Here is a 20305-nt window from a genome sequence, read left to right as displayed (position 1 = left end):
TCTGAAGATGGTTCTACCACTGGATAAGTTTACTAAAAACTATTGAGAACAGGTAAAATTATTTAAAATAATGGACTTTTATGGCATGTAAATTATATTTCAATGCAGTTTTTTAAAAATAATATCTATACATTTATACAACATTGTTGTTAAAGCAAATGATTGAAATCAGCTTAAATGACCATAAGTAGATGACTGATAAAATACATTCAAGTGGGAGGCTGGTGTGGCACAGCAGGTTAAGCTGCACGGGTTTAGTTCAAGTTCTGGCTGTTCCACTTCCTATCCAGCTCCCTGCTAAAGCATCTGGGAAAGCAGTGAGGATGGCCCAAGTGCTTGGACCCTGCACCCACATGGGAGACCTCGGTTAAGTCTAGGCTCCTGGCTTCAGCTTGATCCAGCCACAACCATTGTGGCCATTTTGGGAATGAATTGGTGATTGGAAGATCTCTCTATTGTATCTTCCTCTCTCTCTCTCTCTCTCTCTCGCTCGCTTTCGCTTTCCTTTTTTTTTAATTGTAAAAAAATAGTAGATTTACATAATGTCACTATGTTTGGAAAAGGAGTTCCTTATGTACTTATGTGAAACAATCTTCAGGGGAAAAGTGCAAGATGTACAGTATAATACCATCTGTGTGAAAAATAGAGGAAGATAGAATACATACTTGAGAATTCGCTCATATATGCTGAAGAGACCTCCAGAAAGATATCCAAGAAACCAGTTTGCCTCTTTAGAGGGCAACTGGATGGCTGGGGATGGAGGTGGAGGGTTAATATTTAAACCATGTGAACTATGACCTATACCAAAATGAAATAAGAATTAAAGCAAAACAACTATTCAAACTGAGGGGTTATTTGATCTTTTCCTTTTAAAAACTTTCCCGATAGGTGGCGCTCTCAAAACACCGTATTCATTTTTACTTTGAAGAAAGCCCAAATTAACTCTGATGGCCTTGCTTCTCCATTTGTCTCCATGGGGAACCTTGAGTTTAGATTCAGGGCTGAAGCTATCCCTGCTAGGAGCTCTCCAGACTGTATTGCCTTGATTGTGAGAACTGGATGGAAGGGAGAACACCTGGTTTGGGAAAAATAAAATCGAAATTAGTTCAGAAAATCAATTAATACTTTCAGTCCTGTCTTTCTGATTGAAACTTCCAATAAATGTGTTGAGCCAGAACTTCTGATTGGTTGATTTATCAGTTAATTGAAAAGTTAGTAATATAGACCAGTGCTTTTTTTTTTTTTTAAAAAGATTTATCTTTATTTATTTGAAAGAGTTATAGAGAGAGGTAGAGTCAGTGAGAGAGGTCTTCCATCTGCTGGTTCACTCTCCAAATGACTGCAATGGCTAGAGCTGAGCTGATCCAAAGTCAGGAGCCAGGAGCTTCTTCTGGGTCTCCCATGTGGGTGCAGGGGCCCAAGGATTTGGGCCATCTTCTACTGCTTTCTCAGGTCATAGCAGAGAGCTGGATTGGAAGTGGAGCAGCCAGGACTAGAACCAGCACCCATATGGGATGCCAGCACTTCAGGCCAGGGCATTAACCCATTGCACCACAGCGCTGGCCCCAGGCCAGTGGTTCTTAAGTAAAGGTGACTTTGCTCCCAGGGGGAGTTTGACAATGTTCTGGACTGGTTTTGGTTGTCACACCTGGGGTACTACTGTCGTCTGGTGGACAGAGACCAGAGATACTGCTTCAAGTCCTACAAATCGCAGGACCATCCTTCATCATGAAGAATTAACTAGAAACCCTAAAATAGGTTAAGATTAATATTCAGCATCTCTGTGGCTTGAGGCCCTGTTCTGAGAGATTTGCAGCATCCATATTCTCTTAGGCCAGTCAGCCCCTGTGATTTCAGAAAAAAGCATCCACAATCCACCCCTCCGCTGCCACACGCACACACGCACACACGCACACACGCACACACATGCGCGCACACACGCACACATGCGTGCACACACACATGCACACACACAGTGTGATCCTGCTGGCTGTTTGGGGCAGGAAGACAGACTTGGCAGTTGGGAGTGCAGGTGATGCCCTGGTACTTCCTCAGGAGTAGTGCTGAAGAGCCCACCTGCCATGTCCGGAGCTCAGTGCTTCCTCAAGTTGTTTCCTTGAAGATGGCTGTACTGGTCATCTTCCCGATCCTTGAGGGGCTGAAAGGGACAGTACAGTCAATAGCTCCTGTTTTTCCATCGCCTATTCATTAATTTGATGCATAGTCATGGAAAGCTTTTTATATGCTAGGCACTGGAGTGTGTGTTTTGCAGCCCTGGAGGTGGGAGCAGGACAAGAATATGGAGGCTTTGCATAGCATTGCTTTTGGGTTCCTCCCAGTGTGCACTCCCCCTTTTCCTCACTAGGTCCTGACCTCTGCCTCTCACAGTCCTTTTCATTTCACTTGTTCTACCCAAAGGACTAACTGTCCCAGCTTCTGGTATGCTCTCTATAGTATCTTATCTCTATAGTGGCTTCCAAGTAGTGTGTCCCCCAATCCCAGAGTTTTATATCCACTAATTGTAGCCAGGTCTCTTTCTTGTCTCATTCTCTTACCTGGTAGAGCTGGTCATTGGGCAACAGAGTCTGCTTATCTGAAGCTGAACAAAAAAAAAAATAGACAAAATAACACATACACAAGAGAGAATGGATAATATGTTGGGTTATATTTATACTAAACAATACTAATAGCGATAAGAATCATCTCCACACAAGAATATGGATAAATCTTACTCGCATGTTGATGAGCAAAAGAAGCTGTATGCAGGAATACTCACTACAGGAATCCACACACATCAAAAAAAGAAACAGGCAAAATGAATTCCTGTTGTTAGAAGTCAGGAGAGTATTCACTCCTGGGGATGGGTAGTGGCTGGAAGTGAGCAGGAGAGGGGTCCACAGGGTGCTGACAATAGTCTCTTTCTGAACCTAGTACCGAATACATGAATGCATTTGCTTTGCTAAATTGTTTTTTTGAACTGTGTGCTTGTGATTCACCTTTCTGCATGTGGAATTTATGTAGAGTTTTTTAAAAGTGTGGAGACACTTGGACATTGAGATCAGTAAATAAGCCGTGACCAAGTTGTGCTTTTTTTCCCGCCCCATAGAAGCAGAGCCTTACCTAGCCATGCACCTGCCAACTCAGTCTCTTCTACTGGGACTATTTTGGTAGAAGGGAAGCTGAGGGGCTCAGATGGTGCCATCTGTTATCTAGGAACATTTTTTGTTTTACCCCTTGACTGGCGAACTCCATCTTGTCCTGCAATGAAGTAGACTCCAACAGCAAGGAAGAAAATGCTGATGAGTTCAGCGAAGACAAAGCCGGAAACAGTGGCTGCATTTAGCTCAATGCAGTTCTGACACACTGTGGGAAAAGGAGAGAGATGCCTCCTTCAGGGTGCAAAGGTTGTTTTTCCTAGACCTTTTTCTCCTGCCTACCAGCAGTAATACCACTGTCTAAGGCAGCAGCTTCCTCCTTCTGTGGGTGGTGTGGCAAGAGCAGATTGTGGGAGCAAGAACTCAATGCTTCTGGATGTTCCTCCACACTCCCCACCAGGTGTCCCTGGGAAGCCCATGTGGTCTTATTATTAGGGAACATATGTAATTAAAGGAAGACCAGATTCCCTCCTCCAGGCTCAACTGCCCTCCACTCCTTTCTTATTGCTGCCCATCTTGTAATTTCTCCCGTCTCACTTTCCCCCAATTCAATTCACAGGAGTTGCAGAATTGCTCCAATCCATGGGGCCCACCCAAAGTTAACCAAGGCTTTATAGGACTGGCTATGCTTTTTTAAGAAGCTGTCTTGTCATATTAAAAGGGGGGGCAAGCTGAGATTAAGAAAGTTGGCTAGGGGCTGGCACTGTGGCATAGCGGGTAAAGCTGCCGCCTGCAGTATTGGCATCCCATATGGCTGCCGGTTTGAGACCTGGCTGCTCTACTTTCGATCCAGCTCTCTGCAATAGCCTGGGAAAGCAGTAGAAGATGGCCCAAGTCCTTGGGCCCCTGCATCCACATGGGAGACCCGGAGGAAGCTCCTGGCTCCTGACTTTGGATTGGTGCAGCTCTGGCTGTTGAGGCCAATTGGGGAGTGAAACAATGGATGGAAGACCTCTCTCTCTCTCTCTGCCTTTCCTACTCTCTCTGTGTAACTCTTGACTTTCAGATAAATAAATAAATGAATCTTAAAAAGAGAGAGAGAGAGAGAGTGAGAGCGAGCGCTGGCTAACATACCACTGTTCAGCACCTATCCCCCCCTTCCTCTGGGGCAGAAAGCCCACCCAGCACAGCAGATACTGCTTCATTTCACAACAGCAGACCAAAGGGGATTACATACTTCTGTAGTACACCTGGAGTGATTCCGAACTTTTCGTTGCTCCTTTACACAAATATATCCCTTGAGGGTCTTTGGTACTACTTCCCAGGTTCCACTTATTTTCACTTATATTTCGGAAGTTCATTTCCTGCCCATCTTTTAACCACTTGATATTTTTGTCTGGCAATTTACAAGTCAGAAGCACTGAGCCATCATCTCGATTGTCATCCACTTCTATTATAAGATTTTCTGAAAAAGGAAAAGCCAGAGTTCTGTTATAGATGCTACCTCTGAAATTCTCCCTGCCCCCAGGAGCCAAGAGAAGACACTAGAGTACATGGGGATCTTGCTGGCGCTCCAGGTTCTATTCAGCAGTGCTTGGGAGGGGGTGATTCTGCACTTCTAATGTGCTCTCAGGTGATGCCAATGCTGCTGGTCCAGGGTCGCAACTTGCAGAAGTGCCTTGTTGCTAGGGTTTTGTTTCTCCTGCAAGGATGAGGCAGTTAAGGCCACTGCTTTGACTGACAATGGGAACACCACCTATCATCCCATCTTTTCTAAACTGTTCTGGTAGCACTACTGTTGTAGGAAGTTGTATTTCTATGAATATCCTCAGAGTTTGAGGATTCAAATCAGCCATTTCCCTTACCTTTTTTTATCTGGGCCATAGTACCTGTAGAGACAGAAGAAAGATAGAGGGTCAGCTGGGCATGGAGTTGTTCAGATGCCTGGAAGGACCCTCATGGTCATTTGAGACCAAGGTCAAAAGAGCTCTTAGTCCTTGGGCAGATAATCTCCATATCTACTTCCTTGGATCATAGCCTAAGAGGAATTTTGTGTGATAACACAAAATTTGGCCTCTCTCCTAGCATCCTGGGAGGAAGTTTCTAAGCCCTTGGAATTTCAGGAGTGATAGCAGCACCTTTGTTAAGGATGGTGGACCCTGGGACCCCACCTGAGTTTGTGCTAAGGAGGTGACTCAAGATGAGGGCTGGTCAAGACCAACCACGTGGTTAGAGGATCAGGGATTTGAAGCCAGTGATATCAGCCCTGAGAGTGGGGTGGGGAGGAAGAAGCTAGAGATCAGGTGCAATCAAGTAACCAACCATCCAATCAATCGTGCCAATGTAAGGATACTTCAAAAAAAAACCTTGGTTGGTGGACACATTAAAGTGCCGGGATGGCTCCCAGACCTTGCTTCACGGATCTCTTCATTTGGCTGGACCCGATTTCATTTATTTTTTTTAATTAAAAAAATTATTTATTTTGAAAGTCAGAGTTAGAGACAGAGAGAGAGATCACATGTGAGAGATCTTCCATCTGCTGATTCACTTCCCAGATAGCTACAAAGGCCCAGTACTGGGCCAGGCCAAAGTCAGGAGGCGGAGCTTCTTCCGGGTCTCCAATGTGGGTGGCAGGGCCTCAAACACTTGGACCATCTTCTGCTGCTTTTCCCAGGCCATTAGCAGGGGGCTGGATCAAAAGTGGAACAGCGAGGACAGGAACCAGTGCCCATGTGGGATGCCAACATTGCAGGCAGTGGCTTTACCCACTATGCCACAATACCAACCCCCAGATTTTATTTTTTATAGTAAAACTGTGATAGTAGATAAAGTGTTTTCCTGAGTTCTTTGAGTCATTCTAGTGAATTATCAAACATGAGAGGGTTATGGGAACCCTCTGGATTTGTGACCAGTTTGTCAGAAGTATGAATAGTCTAGAAATGCCTGCTCTTATGCCTGGCATTTAAAGTGAAGGCAATCTTTTGGGGGCCATCCCTGGCCTGGTGGGGTCTGACACAACTCTGAGGGGTTCATTTTTCAGAACTGTATTGCAGCGTACATATGGGTATTGCCCATATGGTCCAGAAAGGTCTGCTCCTTTAGCATTTGAGGCCCTGGCTGGGAGTGAGTGTACTCTAGCTAAAGTCTTCAAAACTTTTTGCAGTCACTCTTTTGAGGGGCTAGCATTTTAGCACAGTGGGTTAAGCTGCTGCTTATAATGCTAGCATCCCATACTGGAGTGACAATTTGATTCTCTGCTGCTCTGCTTCTGATCCAACTTCCTGCTAATGCGCCTGTGAAAGCAGTGGAAGATGGACCAAGTGTTTTGGCTCCTGTCACCCATATGGGAAACCAGGATGGAGTTCCTGGCTCTTGGCTCTAGTCCAGGCCAGAACTGACTGTCATGGTCGTTTGTGAGATGAACCAACAGATGGAATATTTATTAAATAATATTTTATGGAATATTCCTCTCATGAGTCATTATTTACTGCCTTCCAGGATACACCGGAAGGAAGCTGAATCGGAAGCAGAGGAGGCAGAGTTCCAATTGGCACTCTGATATGGGATGTTGGAGTCCCAAGTGGCAGCTTAACCCTCTCTGTCACAATGCCCAAAAGCCTTTTAGTGATGAGTTATTTCCAAAATCTCCAGCCCTGGTGATCCATTTCTGGTAGAAACCCAGGATGTCCCAGGGAAAGCTAGCTATTCAATTAGCTCTCAAATCTGTCTCCAAACTTGTAGTAGTAGAGTTGCATGGTAGAAATACTACAGGACCTAGCATTGCAATTCAGTACAGTTGGATTTAACCCACACATTCATGGGGCCCTGTTATGACCTGCTGTGATCAGGCATTGTGTGATAAAAGGGTGGTGATGTGAAGAACGAGGTGCTGCTTCTAAAGGGTTTGTGACAAAGTGGACCTTGAGGAAGAGTAGAGATTGACCAGACATGTAGTCATTCTAAGCAGAAAGAATAGCCAAGCAAAGAGATGTATTTGGAAAAGGACAAAGAGGTGGTGTGGCTAGAGGCAGAGTGTGTGATAGGAGAGGTAGGCATGAGTCAAAGGGTGCTGCAAATAGTTGGAAGGAGTTAACTGTCTCAGAACTTGTGCAAGGCTAAGCTTTTATGAATGGTACCCAGCACAGCACCCGGAACATGGTAGGAGCTTTATGTTTGTTGAATGAATGCATGAGCAAAGAAATGAGTGAGTCGGGGAGAAAAATCAAGACTAACAGTTAAAACAGATTTCTTGCTAGCCCTTTTCTCTGACCACCTGGCTGCCAGGGGAGGGTACAGAGACTTCCTCCTAACTTTCCATAAGAAAGGAAATCTAGGGGCCAGCACTGTGGCATAGCAGGTAAAGTCATCGCTTGCAGTGCTGCCATCCCATATGGGTGCTGGTTTGAGTCCCAACTGCTCCACTTCCAATCCAGCTCTCTGCTATGGCCTGGGAAAGCAGTAGAAGGCGGCCCAAATGCTTGGGTCCCTGCACCCATGTGGGAGACCCGGAAGAAGCTCCTGGATCCTGGCTTCAGATCCACCTAACTATGGCCATTGCAGCCATCTGGGGAGTGAACCAGTGGATGGAAGACATATCTCTCTCTCTCTCTCTCTCTCTCTCTCTCTCTCTGCCTCTGTCTCTGTCTCTGTCTCACTGTAACTCTGCCTTTCAAATAAATAAATAAGTCTTTAAAAAAAAGAAAACAAAACGATATGGCAAAAAAGAACCCATTTTTTTTTTTTAAAGAGGAAATCAAATTGCTCAGTGACATCTAATTTTGCTTACCTGAGTGCAACTCCCTCGTAGGACTGAGATCTCTTCTAGCGGGGTTTCTGGGTTAACTGGTGTGAGAACTGAGCCCAGAGGGTCACACAATGCAGTGGTGGCTGAGCTGGGGCTGGAGCCCTGAGTCTCTGTTCCTCAGCCCAGTGCTCTTTCCACTACTCCAGCTGCACCCCCCAGCGTCCAGCATTGGTCCCCAGCCTGTGTTGCCTTCAGCTGGCTCTCTCTCCCTATTCTCTCAGAAATAATTCTAGGGGCCAGTGCTGTGGTGTAGCCAGTTAAGCTACTGCCTGCAGGGCTGGCATCCCATATGAGTGCCAGTTTGAGTCATGGTTGATCCATATTTGATCCAGTTCCCTTCTGATGACCTGGGGATGCAGTGGAAGATGACCCAAATGCTTGGGCCTCTGCACCCATGTGGGAGACCCGGATGAAACTCCTGGCTCCTGGCTTTGGTCTGGCCAAGCCTTGGCTGTGCTGGCAATTGGGGAGTGAACCAGCGGATGGAAGAGTTTTCTCTCTCTCTGCCTCTGCTTCTCCCTCCCTATAACTCTGTCTTTCAAATAAATAAATATTGTTTTTCTAAAAAAAAAAAAAAAGAGAGAAATAATTCTTTTTTTTTTAACTTTTATTTAATGAATATAAATTTCCAGTGTACAGCTTATGGATTACAATGGCTTCCCCCCCCCATAGAGAAATAATTCTAAAGGCTCATTGCCTCCTTCAGGTCTCCCACTCGGCCAGCAGCCCGCTGTGTTTCAGGAAGTAGCGTTGCCTCCGGTCCATCTTTATGAGAACGTGGATGCTTTCTGCTACAGCTCTTCCTCCCTTAGCTGACTTTCCCCCGCTTAGACTCAGAGGGTATAATTATCACCCTCCCTTCTCTACCCTTGGTTCTGCTCTCGACTCCAACATCAGCTCCAGGAGCTTGCTCCTCACTCTCTTCTCTTAGTCTAGAAATGTGCTCAAGTTTTCCTCCCTCTCAGAAGCACTCTCCGCAGACTCTACTTCCCCCTTCACCTACCACCACATCTCTTCTCCCTTCCCATCCAGTTTTTCTAAAGAACAGTCTGCACCTGCTGCTCTTCAACACCTGACCTGCACCTGCTGCTCGTTTCCATTTGACTCCCCTTCAGACTCCTGCCAAAATTGTTCTAAATCACCCATGCCCTTTATTTTGCCAAGTCCTACAGATTTAACTTTTCTATATATTCTTGTATTAGTAGACTCTCTTTGACATTTCAAGTTCTTTTTAAGATTTACTTTATTTATTTTCAAGTCAGAGTTACAGAGAGAGTAGAAGAGAGAGTAGAAGAGGGGAGAGAGAGAGAGAGAGAGAGAGAGAGAGAGAGATCTTCCATTCATTGGCTCTCTCCTCAAATGGTCAAAACAGCCAGGGCTGGGCCAGGCTGAAGCCAGGAGCCAAGTGCTTCATCCAGGTATCCACATTAATGCAGGAACCCAAGCATGTAGACCATCTTCCACTGCTTTCTGAGGTGCATTAGCAGGGAGTGGGATCAGAAGTGGAGCAGCTGGGGCAAGAACCAGTGCTCATCTGGGATGCTGGCATTGCAGGCAGTAGCTTAAACTGCTGTGCCACAATGCCAGCCCCTTTGTCATTCTTTTATCTCTCTCCAGAGATTCTCCCCCCCTCCCAACTGCTCCTTAAAAGTTGGCAACCTAGGGCAGGTATTTGGCCCAAGGGTGAATGTCCCACATTCAAGTGCTGGGGTTTGACATCAGTCTCTCACTCCTACCTCCAGCTTTCTGCTAACGTGGGACCTGGGAGGCAGCAATGATGCCTCACGTAATTGGGTACTACCACCCTTGGGAGACCTGGGTTGAGTTCTCAGCTCCTGGTTTCTGCCTGGCCCAGCCCCAGCCATTATAGACATTTTAGAAAAGATTTGTTTGTTTGCTGGTTTTAAAGGGAGGGAGGGAGAGAGAGGGAGAGAGAGAGGGAGGGAGAGAGAGGGAGAGAGGGAGGGAGGGAGGGAGAAAAAGATCAATCTTCCATCTGCTGATTCACTCCCTAAATGGCTGCAACAGCCAGATCTGGATCATGCTGAAACCAAGAGCCAGGAACCAGGAACTCCAGGCTGGTTTCCCACCCAGGTGGCAGGGACTCAAGTATTTGAGTCATCATCTGCTGCCTTCCCAGGCACTTAGCAGGAAGCTGGATCCGAAGTGGAGCAGCCAGGACTTGAACCAGCGCTCCCATATTGGATACACAGGGTGGCTTAACCTGCTGTCCCCGGTGTCGGCATTTGCAAAGTGAATCAGCTGGTGGGAGCACTCCCTTCTTGTCTGTCACTTCTCAAAAAAAAAAAAAAAAAAAAAAAGAAAGAAAGAAAGAAAGAAAACAAGTTGGAGTCCTCACAGTTCCACTCCCAGCCCCATCTTCCTCACATCTCACACAGTGTTTGTGGTATTTCATGAGTTCAGTTTCCCCCAGTAGGTCTGGACTCCAGACCCCAACCCACTCCATCTACTTCCCGTTGGATATTTCCAATTGAGTATTCACACAGGCACCTTATAGTGTGCCCTACACTCAGTCCGGCTATGTTGAAACTTGGCTCTTCAATTAGACAATGAGCTTGTCAGAGCAGCAGCTTTTTATACATCTTTATGTCCCCCTGGCCACACATTGGGATCTCACCCATATTTGCTGACCAGCTGACCAACTGAGCAAGTGAGCAGGTGAGTGCTTCCGAGGCCTACTGCCGACCCCAGCCCTGGGTTAGGGAACACACACCTGTTCCTCTCAGTTTCCCGACTCCGTGCCCTCTTGGGCTACATCAAAACCTAAGATGGCGGTAGCAGGGTCGTCTCTGATTGAAGTCCCCTGTTTTGATCTCTTAGACAAAAGGATCTTATCTCCCCTCTGAGACACTGCTTCTGCTTCTCTCTGGCACAGCACAGAGGCTTCATTTTTGCCCTTGCTTCCTTGAACCCTGAGATGACAATTGAGGCGGGCTCAAGGCTGGATCGCAATGTTGCTGTCTCTCTGGCGATGGCCTCTTCCTTATCGCCCTTCCCCGGCTGCCAAGCCCCTTGAAGGCCCTTACCTTGAAGGAGAAAGACAGTCAGGATGAGGCCAGCCAGACCCTTCTGCTGCTCCATGTCCGTCTCCCGTCTACTGTTGAAGCGTGGTGCAGCCCTAGCCGCCAGCCAGCCTGTGCAGCAGCTAGGAAGGCTCCACCCAGCCCGCTGCGGGCTGTGGCCTCTGCGAGAAGGCAGGGGCCCGGGGCCTCCACCTTCTGGCTCCAGCGTGGGCAGCCAGGGCTTCAGCTGGGCTGCAGGTGCAGATGTCTCTTGCTTTTCCGTTTAGGAGGGCAGGTGGGGGTGGTGGGGAGGAAGTGGGAGAGTGCTGGATTCCCACGCAGGGATTCTGCTTGCACAGCCTGCCGCTTTGATGCTGGGAGGGTGGTGGCCCTGGGCTGTTTTGTTCATGAGGAAGATCAACGTCCCTGCCACCTGTTGCTGCTTATTGCTGATTGTTGCTGCCTGAACTAATGAACTTAGGCGAGATTCAGGTGCTTGGGGCTGGAGCTCTGAATGAAAACCTGCATGAGTCCAGGTTTTCATCCAAGAGTTTTAAAAAAAAATTTATTTATTTTAAAAGCATCCATTGATTTACTACCCAAGTGGCTGCAACAGCTGGGGCTGGGCCAAGCCAAAGCGAGGAGCCAGGAACTCCATTTGGATCTCCCACATGGGTGGCAGGGACCCAAGTACTTGGACCATCTTCTGCTGTCTTTCCCAGGAGCACCAGCAGGAAGCTGGATAAGAAGCGGAGCAACTGAGACTCCAAGCAGCGCTCCAGTATGAGATCCTATTGCACCACAATACCAGCCTCTCATCCAGGAACTTTTTCATAGTTCTTTTGAGGTCATCAAAGAGGTATCCATCAGGGAGGGAGTAGGTGGGACAGTTCCCACAAGACAGACCAGTGGTGCATGTCCAGGGGCCAGGGCAGGACTGAGTCTTCAGGATCTTACGCCACCATGCTCTCAGCACACCAGTTAGCAAGGCCACAAGAACTGGCAGCGACTTCTTGCTGTGCTGCAGGCACAGAGATGGTGACGAGCAGGACAGACACAGTTCTGTGCTCGGGGTGTTGCAGTCCAACTGCAGCAGCGTGGGGAGTTTGGGATCTGCACAGGTCCTTGGGGAAAAAGTCCAAGCTTTTCAGGGAGGCTCAATTCTGCTTGTAAATAACATATTTTTCTTTGTTTATTTATTTGTTTGAAAGGCAGAGCAAAAGCAAGCAAGTGAGCAAGTGAGAGATCTTCCACCTGTTGGTTAACTCCCCCAAACACCCACAACGGCGGCACTGGCCCAGGATCAAAGCCAGGAGCCAGCAACTCCATCCAGGTTTCCCATGTGGTTGGCAGGGGCCCAGGTACTTGGGCCATTATCTATGACTTCCCAGGATGTATTAGCAGGAAGTTACATCAGAAGCGGAGAGGCTGGGGCTCAAACCAGGCATTAACCTGCCACAACGCCTGCCCCAATGATATGTTGTTAATAATAATTACCTCTTATTGAGCACATACTCTGTGTCAGGAGCCATGCAAATAATTTGTTCAAATCCTATTGATGCTGGGTGAGCGAAGTTTTGAAGAATTCCCTGACTGGCCCAGGACTCTTGGGCAGGCAGTATTGGGGCCAGTATTGAAGTCTCTGGGTGGAGACGGGAGGGCACTAAAGCCTGGCTTGCTCCGACCAGAAGGTGCTTGATCTGGCATCTCAGGTGGCCCGGTCAAGGGTCCTGAGAAAGACCAGGAGCAGGAGGCACCCAGCTTTATGCAAGAGGCCCATTGCTTCCTTCAGCAAGGTGGGGAGGTAGCAGTTTTTCGGTGGTGAGTAAATGCCACGTTGTCAGTAGACACCCGGAAGTCCTTGCTGAAGATCCAAATCCCCATCACTTCCTGGAAGTCCAGGCAAGCTTGTCCACACTCTCTGCTCTCCCTTCTTTCCCCTCCCCACCAAGCCCCCTGCTCGGAGAGAGAGCAGTTTGCACCTGCTTCCTTCCTAGCCCTGATGACAGCCCTGATCACTGTGGCACACAGCAGAGAGGCAGGCGTCTTCTAGTTCCTCCCCCACTCTCGGCTCCTCCGTCAGTCAGCTGGGGAGGGCAGCTCTCACTCTGGCTGATGGTTCCGTGACCTGGCTCTCTCTACTGGATGAATTCCCCCGGAAGATGGAACACGGCGGGCTTCTGGCTGGCTTCATACTGGTTATCCTTCTTCCTCAAGGTACAAGAGGCTTCTGCGGGGGAGGGACTGAGAAGGACAGTACCATGTGAAGGTGGTTCTCATCTCTAGCTGCAATTTACTCGGCACCCCAGGGTGTCAGGAGCGCAAGGCTGGGTGGAGCACACGGTCGGGGAAACAGCCATTTGTCTTTGACCAACTCTGGCTAGGAACACGTATTGACTTTGGTGTCTCTCTAAGACCATAGGCCAGGGAGCTCTAGGAAATGATTCAGTGTATGTGTATGCCTGAGCCAAGGGCTGCTTAGAGGAGCAGAGTTGTCTGCACTGCTCTGTCTAGGGCACATGGACTCTGGGTTGGGACTCTTGGCCATTGAGGCTATCATTGTGTTACCACATGGAGCCAGGAACCAGCACTCACAAATGTTTTAAAAGAAAAATGAACTTTAGGTTGAGCAGGAGGGGAAGGATATGTTACTGCATACTCAGTAAGATGCCAAGTCATCCCAGTTGGCCTGCTTTTAAAACTGGAAGTCCTGGGGCCAGCACTATGGCATAGTGGGTAAAGCCACCGCCTGTAGTGCCAGCATCCCATATGGGTGCAGTTCGAGTCCCAACTGCTCCACTTCTGATCCAGCCCTATGCTCCGGTCTGGGAGAGCAGTAGAAGGTGGCCCAAATCTTTAGGTGCCTGCACCCGCATGGGAGACCCGGAAGAAGCTCCTGTCTCCTGGCTTCAGATCAGCGCAGCTCTGGCCATTGTGGCCATCTGGGGAGTAGACCAACAGATGGAAGATCTCTGTCTCTGCCTCTGCCTCTCTGTAACTCTGCCTTTCAAATAAATAAATAAGTCTTTAAAAAAAAAAAAGAAAAAAAAAAGAAAAAAAAAAGAAAAAAAAAAAAAGAAAAGCAAGAGTCACAGGGAGAGAGAGCTTTCATCTGCGGCTCACTCCCCAGATGGTCACAATGGCCAGTGCTGGGCCAGGCTGATGCTAGGAGCCAGGATCTTTATCCGGGTCTCTCACATGGATGGCTAGGGTCCAAACACTTGGGCCAATCCTCTGTGGATTTCCCTCAGCCATTGGCAGAGAGCTGGATTGGAAGTGGAGCAGCAGGGACACAAACCAACACCCAGATGGGCTGCCGGCATCACAGGAGGCAGCATTACCTGTTATGCCACAGCACCGCTCCTCCTCCCACTTCTAATCAGTGGTCTGAACTCAGTTCCAAGAAGGTTCTTGGGCCAAGCCAGCTCCATGGCTCTTTCTTTTGCCCCAAATCCCTCAAGACCTGTCATTTCCTTGCTCTGTAGCCTCGGGTCCTCCCTGGTCCCAGCAGTTCATGGCAAGCTTCCCAAAGCCTTTCTCTTGTGACTTCTGTCCCTCTCACTGGAGCCAAAAGCTGCCCTAGACTGGGGAAGTGGTCCTTAAGTATGAGCCTGAACAGGACAAGGGGTTCAGTGCGGCCACAGAGCTTCTTCAGCTGTTGTATTTCTTCCCTTAGCGAGCCCCGACCGCATATTTGTCGAGGAGCTGGAAGACAGTGTGTTTTTGAGTTGCAATACCAGCATCAAGCGGATGGAGGGAACAGAGGGAATACTGTTAGCAAACAATAAGACACTGAACTTGGGAAAACGCATCTTGGATCCACGAGGAATGTATTCGTGTGAAACAGAAAGTGATCCGGCCAAAAAAGTCCCTCATCTGCAAGTCTATTATCGAAGTACGTGCCTTCGGGACCCTTGGGTTGGAAAGGAAGGGGCCTCTGGGTGTGATGCTTTCTGGCTGGAGGGGGCTGTGGTGAATCAATCCTATTTGTAAACTGGGGTCCCTCTTGTAACAGTACTATCGATTTGGGGGGCCTCAGAGTGGGAGAGAGAGCAGCAGGGATCTTGGTTGGGACACAGGATGGACCCACCACCTTGTTTAAGGTCCCACAAAGCTAAGGTGATGTCTTGGCTCTGCTCTGGGAACCCTGGGGTTGAAGTGCAGAGACAGCGGCAGCGAGGCCATCAGCAGGCCTTTGTCCCGAGTTCTTACCGAAGCTTGGATCTGGGCATGAGAGATCCTAGGGCTGCCCTGGGGAGCAGAGATGATTGCCTGGCCTTGAAGACCCTCTCCATCTCCTCTCTCCCTGCTTCCCCCACAGTGTGCCAGAACTGTGTGGAGCTGGACTCGGCCACCCTGGCTGGCATCGTCATCACTGATATCATTGCCACTCTGCTCCTTGCTTTGGGAGTCTACTGCTTTTCTGGACACGAGACTGGAAGGCTCTCTGGGGGTTAGTGGAGGGGCAGTGTGTGTGTGTGTGTGTGTTTGCATGAATGCATAGCAATGAGCTTACTTATCAGCCAAGGAATGGGGCTGGTGGGAAGCTCAATCTCCTCTGGGAGTCACTTTTGCAATCCCCTGAAGACTCCTACAACTGGTTGCTGAAAAAACACAAGCCAGTATTGCTCCTGTGGGTTTCTCTGAGCTGGGGGCTGTGATCAGCTGCAGGCTCCCTGCACTGTGCAGGGGACTTGCTGTCCCCACCTCCCAGGCCCTTGGTGACTACGTCCCCTGCTTCTTCCAGCTGCAGACACTCAAGCTCTGTTGAGGAATGACCAGCTCTATCAGGTGAGCCCTGGGCCTGGAGGGGGGGCGGGCAGAGGCAGACCTGGGAGGAGGAGGAGTGGGGATGGGCAGGCTGACACCAGGTGTGTTGTGTGCATGTGGGAAGGGTCCTGTAGGGGCTTCATTCCCAGGGGTGTCTGGAGAGGTCAGCCTTGACTCTCCCCAGGAGGGTTTTGACCCTGCCTCTGTGTCTCCCCCTCTTATCTCTTAGACCCTCCAAGATCGGGATGATGCTCAGTACAGCCGCATTGGAGGCAACTGGGCTCGGAACAAGTGAACACGAGATTGGGGCTTCTGAAGACATCATTTATCAACATTTTCCTCATCACTCAGCCAATAAAATGTCCTCTTTCACACAGCAAGTGCCTGACTTTTTTTTTTTTTAAGCTTTATTTATTTGAGAGATCGAGTTATAGACAGAGAGAGGGAGAGACAGAGAGAAGTCTTCCATCCGCTGGTTCACTCCCCAAATGGCTGCAATGGCAGGAGCTGTGCTGATCCGAAGCCAGGAGACAGGAGCTTCTTCCAGGTCTCCCAAGTGGATGCAGGGGCCCAAACACTTGGGCCATCTTCCACTGCTTTCCCAGGCCATTAGCAGAGAGCTGGATTGGAAGTGGGGCAGCCAGGACATGAACAGCACCCATATGGGAAGCCGGCACTGCAGGCGGAGGCTTAGCCCACTACACCACAGCACTGGCCCCTGTCCTGACTTGGCTGGGGCCTTGCCCCTCTGAGTCCCTGTGTCCTTCCTTTGCTTCTTCCCTTCCTCTGCCCCGCATGGACACTGTGATGGAGAGTTTATCTGTTGTGACTCTAGTCCCCTGTCACGGCCCTTCTAAGGCTGTGGCTGCCTCACCATGGCCGAGGGTAGGCTGCTGTGTTCCGGAGCCCAGCCACACAGAAATTTCCCGTGACATCATGAGCGGGGGTGGCAGAGACATCAAGCGGCCCTAGGGCTCACTTCTCACCAAGCTTCAGAGCGTGTGTGTTACAAAGTCCCTCTGTGTTGGGGGCTGGCGCTGTGGTAAAGTGGGTTAAAGCCCTGGCCTGCAGCACCCACATCCCAAATGGACTCTGGTTTGTGTCCTGGCTGCTCCTCTTACAATCCAGCTCTCTGCTTATAGCCTGAGAAAGCAATAGAAGGTGGCCCAAGTCCTTGGGCCTCTGCACCCACTTGGGAGACCTAGAGAAATCTCCTGACTCCTGGCTTTAGATTGGCTCAGCTCTGGCTGTTGCAGCCAACTGTGGAGTGAACCAGTGGATGGAAGATCTCTCTCTCTCTCTTTGCCTCTCCGTCTCTCTCTGTAGAACTTTGATTTCCAAGTTAGGGGCCGGCGCCGTGGTGCATTGGGTTAATCCTCTGCCTGTAGTGCCGGCATCCCATATGGGTGCTGGTTCTAGTCCCGGTTGCTCCTCTTCCAATCCAGCTCTCTGCTGTGGCCTGGGATAGCAGTAGAAGATGGCCCAAGTCCTTGGGCCCCTGCACCCGTGTGGGAGATCAGGAAGGGGCACCTGGCTCCTGCCTTCGGATTGGTGTAGCTCCAGCTGTTGCAGCCATTTGGGGAGTGAACCAATGGAGGGAAGACCTCTCTCTCACTATCTGTGGCTTTACCTGTCAAATAAATAAATAAAATCTTTAAAAATAAATAAATAAATCTTTAAAAACAACAACACAAAGTCCCTCTATGCTAAAGGCTGGCCTCAGCTTGTGGCCCTTCCTAGTGCATAAGTATCACCAGCTGTGCAGGGGTCTCCACCTCGGCCCCACTCAGCGCCTCTTTCCACCTGTATAGAAGGTATCATTCGGGCCAGTGCTAAGGTGTAGCAGGTTAAGTCCCCGCAATGCTGGCATCTCTTATCAGTGCCAGTGTGAGTTCCAGCTGCTTCACTTCTGATCCAGCTCCCTGCTAATTCGCATAGGAAAGCAACAGAAGCCCAAGTCCTTGAGCCCTGTCACCCACATGGGAGACTTGGATGGAGTTCTGGTCTCCTGGCCTCTGTGTGTGTGTGTGTGTGTCTCCCTCTCTCTCTGTAACCCTGCCTTTCAAATGAACAAATACATCTTAAAAAAAAAAAAAAAAAAAAAAAGGAACCATTTAATCTTTCCCTTGCCTCTGCCTTCCGTGTGACAAACTGGGATCAGAAATCCTGCATCAGTTAAAACCTGTTATCCCTTCCCGCTTAGCTTCCCCTGAGCATGAGACTGGGAGGGAGCTTGGGAGTTTTCATCAGCCAGTGGGTTGGTGCTGGCTCTGGAACTTTGGGAGGCTGAGATACTTATTAAAAATAAAGACACCCAGGCTCCACTCAGGATGTGCTGTCCCCGGGTGAGTCTGGCTTAGAGGGAGAATAGGGGCCACTTACTCTCCTGGGTACTTTATGGCTATTCCTGGATCCGAGTGCTGGGACCCTCCCTTCATTCTCTGAGTACACAAATCACTTAAGCAGGACTTTCCTAAACCAGATTCCAACAGGAGAAAAGAGCTGACATCCGGAGACCCGGCTGATTCCGCCACTGTCTTCTCAAGATACACGGACCCCAGGTCCCTGAGACGGGGAACCCCCAGTCTACACGTGCTTCGCCCGCAGCTGTGATTTATTCCTACCCTGACTTCCCGGTTGCTGCAGGCCTAACCCAAGGTCCTGCTTGCCCACCCGAATCCTTGAGTTTGGGCTTCCCTTCCAAGGCCTGCATTTCACCCACAATTTGGATGCTTCTCACACTCTGCACACTTCCTCACACCTTGTAAGAGGGGACTTCAAAAAGTTTATGAAAAAGTAGCATGAAAAATATGAGTTTATTTTGATGCAAAAAAATTTAGGCACAAAATGCATTATTTTATTATTTTTAAAGATGTATTTATTTGAATGGCAGAGTTACAGAGAGAGAGAAAGAAAGAAGAGAAAAGAAGAGAAGGGAGAGAGAGAGAGAGAGAGAGAGAGAGAATCTTCCATCTGCTGGTTCACTGCCCAAATGGCTGCAACAGCCAGGGATGGAACAGGCCAAAGCCAGGAGACAGTGGCTTCTTCTGGATCCCCTACATGGATGCAGGAGTCGAGCACTTGGGCCACCTTCTGCTGCTTTCCCAGGCTCACCAGTAGGGAGCTGGATTGGAATAGAGCAGCTGGGACTCAAACTGGTACCTGTATGGGATGCCATCGTTGCAGGCAGTGGATTTACTGGCTGAGCTACAGCACTGACCCCCAAAATACATATTATAAAGACTATAGAGGCTGGCATTGTGGTGCAGCTCATTTAGTTGCTGCCTGCAATACGGACATCCCATTTGAGCACTGGTTTGTCTTGGCTGCTCCACTTCCCATCCAGCTCCCTAGTAATGCACCTGGGAAAGGAGCGGAAAATGATCCAAGTCCTTGGGCCCCTGCACCCCTATGGGAGAACCAGATGGAGTTCCAGGCTCCTGGCTTTGGCCTTGCTTAGTCCTAGTCATCGTGTCCATTTAGGGAATGAACCAGAGGACGGAAGACTCTCTCTCTCTCTCTCTCTCTCTCTCTCTCTCTTAACTCTGCCTTTTAAATAAATAATAAATCTTTTTTTAAAAAAAAAAAAACCTCAATGCATGGATTTAAAAGATATTTGTGCCCAAAATAGATTCATATTTTTAATTCCTTTTTCCATAAATTAAAAATTATTTATTTATTAGAAAAGCCAGGTCTCCCACATTGGTGGCAGGGGCCCAAGTACATGGGCCATCTTCCCCTGCTTTTCCTAGGCTATTGGCAGGGAGCTAGATTAAAAGTGGAATAGCTTGGACACCAACCAGTGCCCATATGAGATGCTAGCAGGAGATTTACCCACTATGCCACAACATTGGAGATTTACTCACTATGCCACAACATTGGCCCACATATTTTAATATTTTTTAGAATTTATTTGAGAGATTTGGGGGGGGGAGAGAAAGAGAAAGAGAGAGAGAGAGAGAGAGAGAGAGAGAGAGAGAACTCCTTTCTGTTGGTTCACTCCCCAGATGCCCACAATGGCTGGGGTTGGGACAAGGCCAGAGCCAGGAGCTGAGAATGCTATACAGGTCTCATGTGGGTGTCAGGAACCCAATTACTTGAGTCATCATTGCAGCCTCCCAGGGTCTTCATTGATGAGAATCTGGAGTCAGGAGCCAGAACCAGGAATCAAACCTAGATGCGCCAATGTGGGCGTCAACTATTAGGCCTGCTGATTTTCAGTCTACTTGTTCCATCACTGTTGGATGTAGACAAACTGAACTCTTACCATAATTGTGGATGTATTTATTATTCCTTGACATTCTATCAGCTTTTGCTTTAATTATTTTGAAACTCTGAAATTAAGCAAATAAGCATTCGGAATTGTTAATATTCACTCCTTTGTCATTATGGAATGACCATTTTTTTACTCCTGGTAACGTTCTTTGCTATTTGAAATATACTTTATCTGATATTAATATGTTGCTCTGGTTTCTTTTGATTAGTTCTAGCATAGTATGCCTTCTTCTATCCTTTTTATCTTTGTGTTTCATTTTGGATTTTTTTATTGTTATGTCTTAGAGGTCACTGATCCTTTCCTCCTGCAACATCTAATCTGCTATTAGATGTAGCCG

At 48.4% G+C, this 20305-nt stretch overlaps 2 protein-coding genes across 2 annotated transcripts; one reads left to right on the top strand and one right to left on the bottom strand.

Moving 5' to 3' along the window:
- Positions 1 to 1345: 1345 nt before the first annotated feature.
- Positions 1346 to 11024, bottom strand: LOC133764703 (T-cell surface glycoprotein CD3 gamma chain). The gene is made up of 7 exons (XM_062198385.1): positions 10947 to 11024; positions 4961 to 4984; positions 4333 to 4560; positions 3232 to 3363; positions 2556 to 2599; positions 2077 to 2158; positions 1346 to 1466 (listed from the first exon to the last, which is right to left on the bottom strand). Exons 1-6 carry the CDS (start codon positions 10999 to 11001, stop codon positions 2093 to 2095), a joined length of 549 nt encoding a protein of 182 aa, XP_062054369.1. The 5' UTR covers positions 11002 to 11024; the 3' UTR covers positions 1346 to 1466; positions 2077 to 2092.
- Positions 11025 to 12983: 1959 nt separating this feature from the next.
- Positions 12984 to 16047, top strand: LOC133764702 (T-cell surface glycoprotein CD3 delta chain). Its single transcript, XM_062198384.1, has 5 exons — positions 12984 to 13139; positions 14599 to 14817; positions 15244 to 15375; positions 15670 to 15713; positions 15922 to 16047. Exons 1-5 carry the CDS (start codon positions 13085 to 13087, stop codon positions 15985 to 15987), a joined length of 516 nt encoding a protein of 171 aa, XP_062054368.1. The 5' UTR covers positions 12984 to 13084; the 3' UTR covers positions 15988 to 16047.
- The last annotated feature ends 4258 nt before the right edge of the window (positions 16048 to 20305 follow it).

The sequence above is a fragment of the Lepus europaeus genome, chromosome 7 (assembly GCF_033115175.1).
Source record: "Lepus europaeus isolate LE1 chromosome 7, mLepTim1.pri, whole genome shotgun sequence".
NCBI classification, from domain to species: domain Eukaryota; kingdom Metazoa; phylum Chordata; class Mammalia; order Lagomorpha; family Leporidae; genus Lepus; species Lepus europaeus.
This window is presented reverse-complemented; position numbering and strand designations above follow the sequence as displayed.

Excerpts from the sequence above, each read along its gene's own strand:
- LOC133764703 (XM_062198385.1), bottom strand. The coding sequence starts at position 11,001 with ATGGAGCAGCAGAAGGGTCTGGCTGGCCTCATCCTGACTGTCTTTCTC. Across the intron at positions 4,561-4,960 it reads TATGGCCCAGATAAAAAAAG|AAAATCTTATAATAGAAGTG; the intron begins GTAAGGGAAATG and ends TTCCTTTTTCAG. Across the intron at positions 2,600-3,231 it reads TGGAGTTCGCCAGTCAAGGG|CTTCAGATAAGCAGACTCTG; the intron begins GTAAAACAAAAA and ends TTTTTTGTTCAG.
- LOC133764702 (XM_062198384.1), top strand. The coding sequence starts at position 13,085 with ATGGAACACGGCGGGCTTCTGGCTGGCTTCATACTGGTTATCCTTCTT. Across the intron at positions 13,140-14,598 it reads GGTTATCCTTCTTCCTCAAG|CGAGCCCCGACCGCATATTT; the intron begins GTACAAGAGGCT and ends TTCTTCCCTTAG. Across the intron at positions 15,714-15,921 it reads GGAATGACCAGCTCTATCAG|ACCCTCCAAGATCGGGATGA; the intron begins GTGAGCCCTGGG and ends CTTATCTCTTAG.